The following is a 15,934-nucleotide window of genomic DNA, read 5'->3' on the forward strand; positions in this document are numbered from 1 at the left end:
TGAGACTTGGCAGGCAGGGAGAGCAGACTGAATGTGACAGGCAAGTCGCTGGCTAACCAGGCTTTCAGGAAAAGCAGCGGGGTTAGCCTCAGATAGCTTATGAGCCGGAAGACCAGCTCCGTTGCCATAACTCAGGTGGAAAGGCCTTGCCACAGAGTTATACCTTGGTAGGGTAAAGGGGCCAGAGTTCTATACACCAGTGATTAGCCTGAGCAGGGAGTCGAGCCTCAGACCTCTGGCCCTGAGGCAGGAGACTAGCCTTAATCTCAAACCTACTCCTAACCTAGTCTTGACCTCAGTCTCGCTCTCTAGCCTGGGAGGGAGGAAGGGTCTGCCTTTATACTCCGTCTGTGGAGAACAAGGCCAAACCTGCCCCTGGAAGCATGGCGGGCAGCGAGCCGTGCCCGGGGCTGTGCGCACACCTCCTGTGCCAGCCGGTTGATCTTCAACTGTTTTTCCTTCTCCAGCATCTCCTCCTTCTCTCTGTGGAGCTTTTGCTCAAACTCCAGCTCCTTCTTGTTCTTCCTCAGGTCCTGCAGGCTGTCGTGCTTGGCTTTCTTCTTCTCTTTTCCTTTCTGGGCAGAGGGAGCGTTGTGCGTGGGGTAAGGGTGGTAAGGTGGCGCTGGCGCTAGTGAGGGACAGCAAACAGGGCATATCCAGTGCTCAGACAAGACAAGACAGCCTGCCTCAGCGAGCCTCACTCTCGGCTCTGTCCTGTCACCCTGGGCGTCTGACCTCAGGTTGGGGTCAGGCAGGCAGCTGCTGGCCATCGCAGAGTGGGAGACATACTCCCTCATTGGCCAGAACTGGCTTGCTGCCTCACCTGGCCCTGTGACCTTTTGGCTAAAGTTTGTAGCCCTTTCTGAGCCTGCTGGACTCACTACATCTCTAAAGCAGGGGAAACAGCTTTCCCACGGGCTCTCAGTCAGTGCCCATGAAATACCATCTGGGAAAGGGCTTCGTAAATCTCAAATTGCAGCCTAGTAAAAGGCATCGCGTTTACTTCCTAGGACTGGGTGCTTGCCTTCCGTGGCATCAAAGGAGAAAGGTGGCTCCTGTTCAGATGCCAGAGATGCATCCTGGGAGATTCAAGAAAATCTGGGGGAGCTAGTCAACCTGATGTGCAGAGGTCATCTGTCATGGCCTAGATGTGGGGCCCTAAGCCAGGGACACTGGATTCTGTCTTGACCTGTAAGCACTACATTTTATCACCTACACTTTATCACCTAGACAGCCCAGAGCCAGCGCTCCCTTTAAACTGTATCTTCAACTGAGGACCATTTGAAGACTCCAGGACTGGAAGAGGCAGGGTCAGGAGGAAGCAACAAGCTCAGAGAGGTGAATCCCTTGCACAAAGTCAGACATCTGGGAATTGATGGAGCCAGGCTCAGACCTGAATCCCCCAGGTCCCAGGGGGCAGAGGAGCACAGCAGGTGGAGCACAGCAAGTGGGAGAGTGCTCCCGCCACACAGTTGAGAGCACAGAGCCAGCACTCAGAAGAGGATGTGGAGAAAGTCAGCACTCAGGCAATTTCCAGGATAATTGTACATCTCCCTAACAAGCCTTCCTGCTTTTCTGCTCTGAATCAGCTTAGAGTCTAAGTCCCGGTGTGAGGAAGCGAACTTCCCAACAGTGGATGCAAACCTTTCACGTCAGCTGAGGGTAGTGAGTGTCTCCAGACCTCTAATGGGTTCACCTTGCCCCAACTAAAAACAACCCAATCTCTAAGAATGGCTAATATGCGTTGGAAATGCTCACCTCCAGAGCACGTCACGGCATCCCAAGAAGATGTTTCTCCCTGCTTCTATTCTATTTATTTCATGGCCTACCCTGCTCACCAGGCCCCTATCTCAACTCAGAGGCGAACCCGCTCACCAGGAGCCAGAAACGGTCCGCTTAGTGGCAGCCAGCTAGAAGAAGGGTCATGGTGTCTCAGGGGCCGCCATGATAGGAATGGCCAGTCTATGGGTTAGAAAACAAAACCAAATGTACAGCAATGTCGAGATTTCACAGCCAGAGCGGGCTTGTGAGAAGGGCCAGACATAGATAGCTCCTGCCACATCCTCAGTAAGAGGGCCAGCTGACAGACGCGGAAAGGCAAACTGCCATAGGGCATGCCCGTGAGCTCCTGCAGCCCCAATGCAGGTGACTTAGCTGCCCAAGAGCCTGCCTGCCCCACCAGGCTGAGAGCTCCTGCACATCAGGCCACATGTGATTTACTGAGCGCACACATTGCTGCAGCTACACATGTGCGGAGGGCACAGGATGGCCTAGGTAGTGATCCTTAGGAGCTTTCCACCTTTTGTCTAAGCCAGGCTCGCTCATTGGATTGGAACTTTACCACAAAACTGTGAGTTTCTAGGGACCTGCCTGTCTCTGCCCGCATCTTTGTCATCTCTGAGGATTCAGGGGCATGCTACCATGCCAGAGGTTTTACATGGACTCTGGGTTCTGAACTCGGGGCCTTACACTTGGAAGGCAAGTGCTTTACCTCCTGAAGTGTCTTTCCAGCCTCAGGTTGGTTCTTGTGAAGGGTCCTAGACCGAACCGTGACTCCTCCAGGCCCTGCAGAGACTGAGAGACTAGGGCCACATGAACTGGTGGCCTTGAACTGAGGGGACTTAGTGCCAGGGTAGGAATAGGAGCCATGCAAGCTCTCCTTTCAGAGAAAGGGGCTTTGGCTAATGGCGCTCCTGCCTCTGGACACCCCTTTATACACCTTAGCTCCAGCTACCGAGAAACAAAGCATCTCCAGCGGCTCAGGACAAAGCGATGGCTGATGACGGGTTTTCAGAGCTGGCGTGAGGGATGCGTTTGTGTCGCCCCTTTCATCGTCAGTTATATCCATGCTTTCATCCTGGCTGAGAGGAGAGATTCTATTGGCCAACAACGGTTCTCTTTGGGAAATGAAAACAGAACCCAAAGATACCAGCTGATTCTAGCATGACAACAGAATGATGGTGGGCAATCCAGCCTGACCCCTTCACTCAGAGCAGATTCCGAGGACTGTGATTTGCGTGTGCGGAACCTTCCAGCTCACTGCCATTTCCACAGCCATTCGTGTCTGAAGAGCACATGACTTGTCTGTGCTTCTCCTTTCCCAGTAAAATCTATGTGTGTGTGGTAGAGTACGTGCCTGCATGCATGTATGTAATTTATTTATGTATGTGTATATGTGTGTAATATATATGTATATATATACACATATACATATATGTCCATGCACATGTGTATGGTATATGCTGTTCTCTTTAGCCAAATTCCAATAGAGACTATAATGGATAGAATTAGTGGTCTAACTCAATGAGTGTCCCCCAGAGTCCAGCCTTTAGCCTGCAGCAAGCATAGCTACAAATGTAGCCTGATACAAAACCCACAGACTTACTTAAAAACAATATGAGATTATTTTTGCCAGGCTTCTGTAACTCAATTGTATGGGGACTCTGTTGATGGCAATGCCATGTCACAGTGTCAAAAGGTTGGACAGGACTTCCAGCCATGGACTCAGCCTGCGGCATAGAGAGAGGCACAGTCCTGGGAAACCACACCCTCTCTGTGACTATAGCAGGCTGGGAAGGGATCCGGCAAGAACTGTAGCCTAAGCCTGCTCACTGCTGCACAAAGCTGGGACCCCAGGTAAAGACGCACGCCTGTGTGGCGGGGGTGTGCTGGGCAGTGAGCCCAAGCCATAGCCTTGCCACCAAGGGACCTTGCTAGAGAGAGCTGAGCTGGTCGAATGATGTCATAAATTGAGTTCACTCAGATTTATGCTAGTAGCTGCTTTCTAAATACCAGGCCATCTTGAATGTCTAATATACAGTGCAGATATTAACTGTGGCATTTTCATAATCAAATGTTGATGAAATTTAGGGAGACAGAAGATGGGAGTTTCATGGGGCCTGCAGATAGTGTAATAAGATTTAGGCAGAAAATTAAAGGTCTCAGGGAATGGAAAGATACATAATCCTAGCCCTGGGCAGAGATAGGTCCGGGGCATAGTCGAAATTAATATGGTTGCTTTCCCAGACTGGGGTGCCAAATTCCACAAAAGCTACATCTGGCAAAGTCATCATGAACTGCTCTATGTCACCCACCCTGGCATTGTTAGCCCCATTTAGCCCAGGCTTCTGGTCCTGGCTCTGGCCCTGCTTGGCATAGCAAGTCTGAAGATGTTTGACCCCACCCAAGCCCATCAGAGCCACCCAGGGCTTAGGCAGTCTCATGCTGGGAGTGCGTTGTCCCCTCTCATGACACTTCCAACCACGGGCGCCCGTGCCAGGCATCAGAGAGACGGGGGTTGAAGCTTTGCAGAAGGAAAGAAATGAATGGAAAAGGCCACAGCTCACGCCAAACTCAGCAGCACACGGCACCTTGCTCAGGCCCGTCCTACCTTCCGGATGGTTGGGAATTTGCCATCGTAACGGTAAAACCACCCAAAAGCTACAAGGACAGAGTACAAAGAATGAGACACAACCTCTGTGGGCAACAATGGGGGTTGGGTTCCCAAGGAACACGTGGCTTTGTGAAGCCCATCAGCAAAATCGTGCTCTCTGACCCGCTTCCCTCACCTGATGAGGCATCTGGGGCAAAGCGGGCTGGAGACCACCCAAGTGCTGCCCTGATTCCCAGGCTCCATGTTACATCAACGTGCCTCCCCAGAACTCTGGCTTCTGAAGCTCGTGCCAGAAACCAGAAAGACTGTCCTTGTGGAAAGACATGCTTTTCCAAATCCCAGAAGTGGCTACAAACACAAAGGCCCCGTGGAAAGAGAGAAAAGCTGATGCCTGCTCTCCTCATCTAAGAAACAGCTTTGAACAAAAGGCAGCTCATGCCTCTGCCCGGAACTGCAGCCATAAAGAGCCAAAGCACCTACCAGCACAGATCACAGCCCCTCTTTTAACGTCAAAAAGAGGTAGTCATTCTGGAAGGTTCTGGAAGGACAGTTGTGGTAATAGCAAGCGGGAGAGAAGCTCCCAAAAGGCACCCCCCTCATCCAGGCCAGATAAACAAGGCATAGTCCCCTTGCCCAGACAGTGGGCAGCACTCCAGACCTGAGCCCTCAAGGCTAAAGGTGACAGCTCGTGCTCTCCTTGCTGGGCTGGCTGTTGAGCTCAGGGTTAAGGTCAAGCACACTAGCTCAGTGGCTGATGTGGGAGGAGGCTGGGGAGTCAGTCTTATGGTAGAGGCCATAGCTGTCGGGTGGCGGACTTGGGTGGGCAGTATTTAAATATTTGAGCCAGTGGCTCTGCTGTGACTGGCATGTGCCTGGTAAGTTTCCAGGCCAACCATGAATTTTATCCCTAAAGTTCGGTACTCAGAGCATCCTCACAGAGCCCAGTGGTTCCCCACCGTGGGCCAGCTCTTTTGAGCTGGCGTCTCCACTATATCTGAAGGAGGTGGGCAGAGCAAGCAGGGCAGCCAAGCCAGGGAGTGAAGCAAGGGTGCCAACCTGCTGTCCCCGCTCCTCCGCGCTTCCATCCAGGTCGTCTGCAGGCTCCAGTTTGGCCTTCACTCCCTGAGCATCTACCCAGGGTCAAAAGAGGGGCAAGCCGATGAACCGAGAGGCTTCAGGAGAGGAGCTGTCCAGGAGCCTGGGGCCCAGGGACTGTGGGGACAGGGACAGCAGCGGGGCTCAGGAGTCACCAGCTAACTGTTCCTGCTCTGGCAGGTGCACACTGAGCTTCAAACCTCGGTAGCTTTAACTCTTCTGTCTGTAAAACGGCTTAACAGCAGGGGCCTCTGACCCAACGTCATCATGAAGACTGTTTTGAGGGGCCTGGAGCTGAAAGCTGGAGGTATAGGGAAAGGGCAGGCAATGCCTAAGTGTTATCTAAGTCTGAGGAAAAGGGCTTTTCATGGGAGAGTGGACCTTCCTACTTCTCCTACCCCTTGTATTTAGGGATGGGCATCCCTTAGGGGGTGATCTGAGCTTTGTGCGCAGCAGACAAAGGCTGGGACTCCCGAGGAGGTGACATACACGGGGTATGTTCTATTAGGGCAACAGGAATCTCGACTGCATGTGGAAAAAACAAAAACAAAAAACAAAGAACGGCTCTCCACTCCAGTTATTTACTCCCTGGGACCACAGACAGAGGTATAGAAGTCTGTGTGTGAACTATGTTTCGGTACTTCATAAAGTCTCCTTTCTCAGGACTGGTGTTCACTTGCTTTGCTGTCAGCTCCAATCATATGTACTGGACAGTGGGACACCAGCGCTTAGGGAAGGCAGCGAAGACACAAGTGATTGGTTGGTTGGATAGAAAACTCCCATCAGCTTTCAAAGCATGGATCTGTTGAGTGGGTGATAATTGAGGGGGCCCTTGAGGGAGAGGGTGTTATCGATGCCTCATTTAAGCCCCTCATCTTCTAGCTAGGGGAAGAAGTGCTTGATTTAAAAAAAAAAAAAATAAGAATTTCCTCCCTCACACCCTGCGTTAAGCCAAGGACGGGTCTTTTAGTTTTTTAGGCATCTCTGTGACTGTGTGTCCTGGCTCTGAGGGCTGGGCAGTGTTGGATGTGGCTGGCCAGCCATGGGTAGGTAAGTGGCTGAGGGGGCTGTCATGGCCTCACAGGGGACCAGGCTTGGGAAAGCTGCTAATGCAGCCTGTATGCTTAGGTTGCTTCCTGTCCCCAGATCTGGACTCCACAGGCTCTTCTCTGGTTACTCAAAAAGGCAGAGCACCCCGCCCCCCCAAACCCGAATCAGGTCTAACCTTCTGCCTACCTGGGTCCAGAGCGGAAGGCAGGTCAAGGGAGTGGTCTGGGGGAGTTTTTATTGGCCATACAGCCCTTCCTTCCCTCCATGGGCCGTGTGTGTGTGTGTGTGTGTGTGTGTGTGTGTGTGTGTGTGTGTGTGTGTGTGTCTATGCGTGTGTGTTTCTCTCTTTTTTTTGTGTGTGTGTGTTTCTCTCTCTGTTTTTGTGTGTGTGCCTCTCTCTGTGTCTCTCTCTGTGTCTGTTTCTGTCTCTGTTTTTGTGAGTGTGTCCCTCTGTGTGTGTCTATGTGTGAGTCTCTGTGTGTGTGTGTCTGTGTGAGTCTCTGTCTCTCTCTCTCTCTGTGTCTCTTTCTCTGTGTGTGTATGTTTCTGTCTCTGTGGTTTTTTTGTTTGTTTGTTTGTTTGTTTTTGAGTGTGTCCCTCTGTGTGCGTCTGTGTGTGAGTCTCTGTCTCTCCGTCTCAGCCTTTTTCTGTATATGTTTATGTGAGTGTATGTATCTGTGTGAGCCTCTCTCTCTCTCTCTCCTCCCCCCGCCCCCCCCCCGCCGGTGTGTGTGTGTGTGCGCGTGCACTTGTTTTCCTTGACTCTAGACACGGCGTGACCAGCTGTCTCACACTCTGGTTGCCCTGGTCTCCCTGACACAATGGACTGTATCTTCAAACTGTGAGCCAAAGCAACTGCTACTTCCTTCACTTGTTTTGGTCACAGCAACATGAGAAAGAACAAACCAGGGCTGGTGCCTACGCTTTGAGGCTGGCTGGCTGCAGCAGCTGCCCCAGGTGGGTGGAGGACTCAGTCATCAATCTCAAGTTGTGTGCTGCCTCTGGATAGCATAGCCGGAGGACAGGGGAAACTCTTGATCCTTTTAGTCAGGAAATTTAATTTGGTTAAAAAGCATTAAATAAATACCTAGCTTGTGAAAGGGCTTTTATTTTCCACCATGCCTGAGAAGGTGTGCTTTCTGTGAAGGGTGCTACAGTGGCTCAGATTACCTCCACAAGAAGCAATTAAAATCGATTTCTCTTTTTCTGAAGCTCCCGTTTCACTCACAAGAGAAACTAGCTCCTGTCTAAAATACAGATTGTTCACTGGAAATTTATCTCAGGCCACAGCCTCAGCAAATATGGACTAGCATCGGGGAGGCAGATGAGAGCTTGCTTTGTCAGTCCTGAGAGATGACACCTGTGCCCTGAGGCCCAGGAGGAACACCCTAGGGGAGAGTGAAATAGAAGACTCTAGAAGTCCTGTGCAGCTGCTCTGCTGTTGGCAAGGGGACTTCTCTGTACAGCGCATGGGGGGGGGTCTCAAATTGGGGGAATTATCTAGACCCACTGCAATGAGCAACCTTGATTCTGGGGTCCAGGGATACTCCCAACTGGAGGTTCCCACAGTCTAGGCCTGAGCACAGTAAGGTTAGGAGAACCTGCCGGTGCCAAGTACGGAAAGAGACAGGGAGGATGGGAGTGAAGACCCATCCAGGAATGAGGGACTTGTGATGGCCACAGATGGCCCCACACTGATTGGAGCCCCTCTCCTCCACTAGCTCCTGGAACATCCTGGAAGACGGGCCTGAGAGCACGTGGGATGGAGGCCTGAGCTGAAAATGAAAACTGGGGGAAGACTGCGAAAGCAGAGACGGGAAGGGTAGCATGACACAGCCCTCAGGAAGGCTCTCCTCTTCCTCCCCCTGCCTCCATCCTCAGTGTGTGGTGGCTAAAAGGCTGCACACATGCAGGAATGTAGGTGACTCGCAAATTTGACCCCAGTTGCCTGCCAACCTTGGACCACCAGAGATTGACTCTCTCTTTCTCAATGCTGGTTGCAAGCCAGCCCAAGTCCAGAACCACGCCAGAAGACAGCACAATATCCAGCACGCTGAAGTAGTCATCCTGTAAGGCAGTTCCACACCTGCCAAGCTCTCTGTCCCCTCTGCAGCTCCCCAAAGATGTATCTGTGTCATGGGGTACGGTGTGGGAGCTGGTGCATGAACCAGACTCCTGCCTCCTGACAAGGAGGCTTGGTAGATGGCTCCTACTCCAGGGCTCTGGCTCATGGTCGCCACCCCACCCCCACCCCACTGCCTCTCCCTGAGTGACATACAGCCCAGACAGCCCTAGGATAGTCACCTGGGGAGGTACTGAGGAGTGGAGAAGACTATTTCTGTGTAGCTCCCTTAGCTTCAGGCCCTGGAAAGCGCGCCCCCATCCCAGACAGGTTCTACGTACACTTAGGCTTGCGAAGGGGCCCTGGGTGCACCTCTGCTGCGATGGTTTTGGGCAGAATGAGCTGTTCCTTTGAGCCCCAGTCTTCTTCCCATTGCTTTTTAAACTTCTCTTCCTCCTCCACGATCCTGAAACAAGACCCCCATACCTGTGATCGGAGGCAGACCCTCTGGTTGCCACCAGAGGACCCTGCCCAGCTTGGGAAGGGTAGCTTTCCGGCTCTAATGCAAGCCAATGCTGGGGGCAGGGGGCGGGTCTAAACTGGGTCTAAACACAGCCTCAGCAATGCGCCCTGGCTTAGAATTAAAGAGGGGTTGTGAGGGAAGAGAAGCCACATGTGGAGTCAGCTCGGTCGGCAGGTGGCTTGCCACATTCTCGCAAGCATATGTGGGTCCAGGGCTGGGAGCAGACTGAGCCCCAGACTTAGTCACCCCACCTTGTATGGAACAACAGCTTCAGGCTTGGCCTTACCCTGAGTGAGTCCTCTATACAAAGCAGCATTTGTCCCCGTTTTGAGGGAAAATGCAGAGGTAGGGTGACTCTGCAATGTGCTTGTGCATGTCAACACCGCCATGTGACCAGGACCACCCATGGCGGGTCACTCCTACCACCTGTAACTTCCCAAAGTAAGCTGGGAGCGCACTGGTGCGTGGGTGTGTGAAAACTGTATTGGAAAAACAAGCCCCGAAATTTACTCTATACACCAGACCCATCCACACACGGGGTGGGAGCAGCACCCCAACCTGGACCCCGCAAAGAGAAGGACTTCTGACATTGTAATAGCCGTTGTAATGATCACCTGACCAGCCAGCATATATCAAATGACTGACACGCATCGAAGGACTGATGGCCAGGCAGTTCCCACCTGTCCCTGGGCCTTCTGTTCATGTCACACTGTGTGACTCAGTGTGATGCTCTGGGATGATGCCGATGTGTCCACGTGTGATGCTGTGGGTTGACACAGATGTGTCCATGTGTGATGCTGTGGGGTGATGCCGATGTGTCCATGTGTGATGCTGTGGGATGACACAGATGTGTCCACATGTAATGCTGTGGGATGACACAGATGTGTCCATGTGTGATGCTGTGGGATGACACAGATGTGTCCACATGTGATGCTGTGGGATGACACAGATGTGTCCATGTGTGATGCTGTGGGTTGACACAGATGTGTCCATGTGTGATGCTGTGGGATGACACAGATGTGTCCACATGTGATGCTGTGGGATGACACAGATGTGTCCATGTGTGATGCTGTGGGATGACACAGATGTGTCCACATGTGATGCCTGTGGGATTGACACAGATGTGTCCATGTGTGATGCTGTGGGATGACACAGATGTGTCCATGTGTGATGCTGTGGGGTGATGCAGATGTGTCCACGTGTGATGCTGTGGGATGACACAGATGTGTCCATGTGTGATGCTGTGGGATGACACAGATGTGTCCATGTGTGATGCTGTGGGATGACACAGATGTGTCCATGTGTGATGCTGTGGGATGACACAGATGTGTCCATGTGTGATGCTGTGGGATGATGCAGATGTGTCCATGTGTGATGCTGTGGATGACACAGATGTGTCCATGTGTGATGATGTGGGATGACACAGATGTGTCCATGTGTGATGATGTGGGATGACGCAGATGTGTCCATGTGTGATGCTGTGGGATGACACAGATGTGTCCATGTGTGATGCTGTGGGATGATGCAGATGTGTCCATGTGTGATGCTGTGGATGACACAGATGTGTCCATGTGTGATGCTGTGGGATGACACAGATGTGTCCATGTGTGATGCTGTGGGATGACACAGATGTGTCCATGTGTGATGCTGTGGGTTGACACAGATGTGTCCATGTGTGATGCTGTGGGATGACACAGATGTGTCCATGTGTGATGCTGTGGGATGACACAGATGTGTCCATGTGTGATGCTGTGGGATGACACAGATGTGTCCACATGTGATGCTGTGGGATGACACAGATGTGTCCATGTGTGATGCTGTGGGATGACACAGATGTGTCCATGTGTGATGCTGTGGGATGATGCAGATGTGTCCATGTGTGATGCTGTGGATGACACAGATGTGTCCATGTGTGATGCTGTGGGTTGACACAGATGTGTCCATGTGTGATGCTGTGGATGACACAGATGTGTCCATGTGTGATGCTGTGGGATGACACAGATGTGTCCATGTGTGATGCTGTGGGATGACACAGATGTGTCCATGTGTGATGCTGTGGGATGATGCAGATGTGTCCATGTGTGATGATGTGGGATGACACAGATGTGTCCATGTGTGATGCTGTGGGATGACACAGATGTGTCCATGTGTGATGATGTGGGATGATGCAGATGTGTCCATGTGTGATGCTGTGGGATGACGCAGATGTGTCCATGTGTGATGCTGTGGATGACACAGATGTGTCCATGTGTGATGATGTGGGATGATGCAGATGTGTCCATGTGTGATGCTGTGGGATGACACAGATGTGTCCATGTGTGATGCTGTGGGATGATGCCGATGTGTTCATGTGTGATGATGTGGATGACACAGATGTGTCCATGTGTGATGCTGTGGGATGACACAGATGTGTCCATGTGTGATGCTGTGGGGTGACACAGATGTGTCCATGTGTGATGCTGTGGGTGACACAGATGTGTCCATGTGTGATGATGTGGGATGATGCAGATGTGTCCATGTGTGATGCTGTGGATGACACAGATGTGTCCATGTGTGATGATGTGGGATGATGCAGATGTGTCCATGTGTGATGCTGTGGGGTGATGCAGATGTGTCCATGTGTGATGATGTGGATGACACATGTGTCCATGTGTGATGCTGTGGGTTGACACAGATGTGTCCATGTGTGATGCTGTGGGATGACACAGATGTGTCCATGTGTGATGCTGTGGGGTGATGCAGATGTGTCCATGTGTGATGCTGTGGGATGACACAGATGTGTCCATGTGTGATGCTGTGGGGTGATGCAGATGTGTCCATGTGTGAAGCTGTGGGATGATGCAGATGTGTCCATGTGTGATGCTGTGGGATGATGCAGATGTGTCCATGTGTGATGCTGTGGGATGCCGCAGATGTGTCCATGTGTGATGCTGTGGGATGACACAGATGTGTCCATGTGTGATGCTGTGGGATGACACAGATGTGTCCATGTGTGATGCTGTGGGATGACATAGATGTGTCCATGTGTGATGCTGTGGGATGACACAGATGTGTCCATGTGTGATGCTGTGGGATGACACAGATGTGTCCACATGTGATGCTGTGGGATGATGCAGATGTGTCCATGTGTGATGCTGTGGGATGACACAGATGTGTCCATGTGTGATGCTGTGGGATGACACAGATGTGTCCACATGTGATGCTGTGGGATGACACAGATGTGTCCATGTGTGATGCTGTGGGATGACACAGATGTGTCCACATGTGATGCTGTGGGATGACACAGATGTGTCCATGTGTGATGCTGTGGGTTGACACAGATGTGTCCATGTGTGATGCTGTGGGATGACACAGATGTGTCCATGTGTGATGCTGTGGGATGACACAGATGTGTCCATGTGTGATGCTGTGGGTTGACACAGATGTGTCCATGTGTGATGCTGTGGGATGACACAGATGTGTCCATGTGTGATGCTGTGGGATGACACAGATGTGTCCATGTGTGATGCTGTGGGATGACACAGATGTGTCCACATGTGATGCTGTGGGATGACACAGATGTGTCCATGTGTGATGCTGTGGGATGACACAGATGTGTCCATGTGTGATGCTGTGGGATGATGCAGATGTGTCCATGTGTGATGCTGTGGATGACACAGATGTGTCCATGTGTGATGCTGTGGGTTGACACAGATGTGTCCATGTGTGATGCTGTGGGATGACACAGATGTGTCCATGTGTGATGCTGTGGGATGACACAGATGTGTCCATATGTGATGCTGTGGGATGACACAGATGTGTCCATGTGTGATGCTGTGGGATGATGCAGATGTGTCCATGTGTGATGCTGTGGGATGATGCAGATGTGTCCATGTGTGATGCTGTGGGATGACACAGATGTGTCCATGTGTGATGATGTGGGATGATGCAGATGTGTCCATGTGTGATGCTGTGGGATGACACAGATGTGTCCATGTGTGATGCTGTGGATGACACAGATGTGTCCATGTGTGATGATGTGGGATGATGCAGATGTGTCCATGTGTGATGCTGTGGGATGACACAGATGTGTCCATGTGTGATGCTGTGGGATGATGCCGATGTGTTCATGTGTGATGATGTGGATGACACAGATGTGTCCATGTGTGATGCTGTGGGATGACACAGATGTGTCCATGTGTGATGCTGTGGGGTGACACAGATGTGTCCATGTGTGATGCTGTGGGTGACACAGATGTGTCCATGTGTGATGATGTGGGATGATGCAGATGTGTCCATGTGTGATGCTGTGGATGACACAGATGTGTCCATGTGTGATGCTGTGGGATGATGCAGATGTGTCCATGTGTGATGCTGTGGGGTGATGCAGATGTGTCCATGTGTGATGATGTGGATGACACATGTGTCCATGTGTGATGCTGTGGGTTGACACAGATGTGTCCATGTGTGATGCTGTGGGATGACACAGATGTGTCCATGTGTGATGCTGTGGGGTGATGCAGATGTGTCCATGTGTGATGCTGTGGGTTGACACAGATGTGTCCATGTGTGATGCTGTGGGATGATGCAGATGTGTCCATGTGTGAAGCTGTGGGATGATGCAGATGTGTCCATGTGTGATGCTGTGGGATGATGCAGATGTGTCCATGTGTGATGCTGTGGGGTGATGCAGATGTGTCCATGTGTGATGCTGTGGGATGACACAGATGTGTCCATGTGTGATGCTGTGGGATGACACAGATGTGTCCATGTGTGATGCTGTGGGATGACACAGATGTGTCCATGTGTGATGCTGTGGGATGACACAGATGTGTCCATGTGTGATGCTGTGGGATGACACAGATGTGTCCATGTGTGATGCTGTGGGATGACGCAGATGTGTCCACGTGTGATGCTGTGGGATGACACAGATGTGTCCATGTGTGATGCTGTGGGTTGACACAGATGTGTCCATGTGTGATGCTGTGGGATGATGCAGATGTGTCCATGTGTGATGCTGTGGGATGACACAGATGTGTCCATGTGTGATGCTGTGGGATGATGCAGATGGGTCCATGTTTCCAACTAGCTGTGCTCAGGACATGCAGCCATGGCTACAAGGGCTGGACCCCTACACACTTACTGCTCCATCTCCTTCCGGTATCTCTCATTTTCCTCAGCGGCCTTCTGGGCGATTTCCTTTCTCCTCCTGAAACACAAACAGAAGTTGGCCTGCATGAGGTAACTTTTCTTGTGGCTGACTGCTGTAATTTTTTTTTCTGTTGCTCTTCCAAAGATGTTGGTTCTGCAAAGTCTAGGCCCAGTGTTCCTGGGTAATTTCATCTGCAGCTGGTGGGCAGGGATTCTGTGCCACGGGAGCAGGTGATGTGTGCACATGGATCGGCTCCCACACAAAGGTTGAGCAGGGCCGCTCGCCAGGCTAATTCTGTGAGGGGAGAGGCCGAGTTGCCCCCTCTTCCCTCTTCCAAACACTCAGTAAGCACCCCAAATGTATTATAGCTGGTATTTTAACAGTGGTTTTGATTTGTGAGTTGCTTATCCCATTGATTTTCTCAGCCTGGTGTTCCAAAAATGTAAGGGTGAGGTTTATCACGGCAGGTAGTTTCCCCCATGGGGACTGCCAGGCTCCTGACCCAGACTGTGTGGATGAATGTCCCAGCCTGGCCACCTACAATTCTGGACACAGGCAACTTCATCTTCCCACGTTCCAGCGTTCTCGCCTACGCAATGGCTTGATACCATTGACTGCCCAGGGGTACCATGGGAGCCAAACTAGCAACAATAAATGAAGGCACAGCGCATGCTCACTATGGCTGGCAGGAGCCTCTCTCTCTCTTTTATAGTACTGGTGTCTGAAAGTCAGGTGTCTTTAGCAAGGAGCCAGGCTGTCTAAGGAACAGGATGGACGCCTATTTTGCCACTGAGGGCACAACAGGAAGAGTTCAAATGGGCCCAGGACAAGCAGCCGGAAGTCTACTGTGTCTGGTGTGGGGTGTGGGCAGGGGTCCCCAGCGGGCCACTCACTGGCGCTCCATCTCCTGCTGCTCCTGGAGGATCTTGTTGGACTCCATGGCCAGCCGCTTCTGCATGAGGAGTTCCTGCCGCTGCAGCTCGTGCTGCCTTGCCTCCTCCAGCCGCTCCCGGTCTGTCATGAACAGCTCCCGGCCCTGTCAGGGGGTGGGAAAGGAAGCTCAGCCCCTAGGGAGTGCAGGCAGCCCCTGCCACAGAGTTAGTCAGGGGTCCTGGGGCCTCCTCATTTCCTTCTGGACTTACAGCTCCAGCTACGATGGAGATGGTCAGGCTGCGGCTGCTTTTCAGGACATTCACAGCCTGTGGAGACAGGGGGACGGTCAGCTGGGGCCTCTGACACTCTGGCGGGAGCAGCGCAAGCTGAGAGCATCAAGGTCTCGGGCATTGTGGCACTGGCTGGAAGACGTGTGTGGGGGAGGAGGTACAGCCGATGAGGACACCACGTCTCACCTCCTTGTGGTCCAGGTTGGAGAAGTCGATGCCGTTGACTTCTACAATCTGGTCTCCTGTCTGAGGGAGAAACAGAAAAGGGTCAGAGCGTGCGTGTGCATGCATGTGTGTGTGTGTGTGTGTGTGTGTGTGCGTGTGCTTGGGTGTGTTTAATCCTTACATCCATCTACAGGAAGGTCTCCTGGCATGCTAGACATATAGGCTGGTGGTCAAGCAGCCAATTTCTTTTTCCAGGGAAGAGACCAGGTGGCAAGCTCTGATAGAGCTCTGGGAGGGCCCCAAGCTCATCCTGGCACTCCTCCATCCCATAATGGTTTTATTGGCTATCAAA

The 15,934-nt window shown here is 51.9% G+C and overlaps 1 protein-coding gene across 1 annotated transcript in view; it reads right to left on the reverse strand.

Annotated features, from left to right (window-relative positions):
* Ush1c (USH1 protein network component harmonin) overlaps positions 1–15,934 on the reverse strand; it is a 50,091-nt gene that overhangs the window by 15,494 nt on the left and 18,663 nt on the right. Inside the window, 7 exon segments of the mRNA XM_051148597.1 lie at positions 423–575; positions 4,391–4,440; positions 8,942–9,066; positions 14,246–14,311; positions 15,148–15,290; positions 15,397–15,453; positions 15,604–15,663. Of these exon segments, the coding sequence (XP_051004554.1) occupies positions 423–575; positions 4,391–4,440; positions 8,942–9,066; positions 14,246–14,311; positions 15,148–15,290; positions 15,397–15,453; positions 15,604–15,663 (654 nt within the window).

This window comes from Acomys russatus, chromosome 7 (assembly GCF_903995435.1).
Source record: "Acomys russatus chromosome 7, mAcoRus1.1, whole genome shotgun sequence".
Taxonomy (NCBI): Eukaryota; Metazoa; Chordata; class Mammalia; order Rodentia; family Muridae; genus Acomys; species Acomys russatus.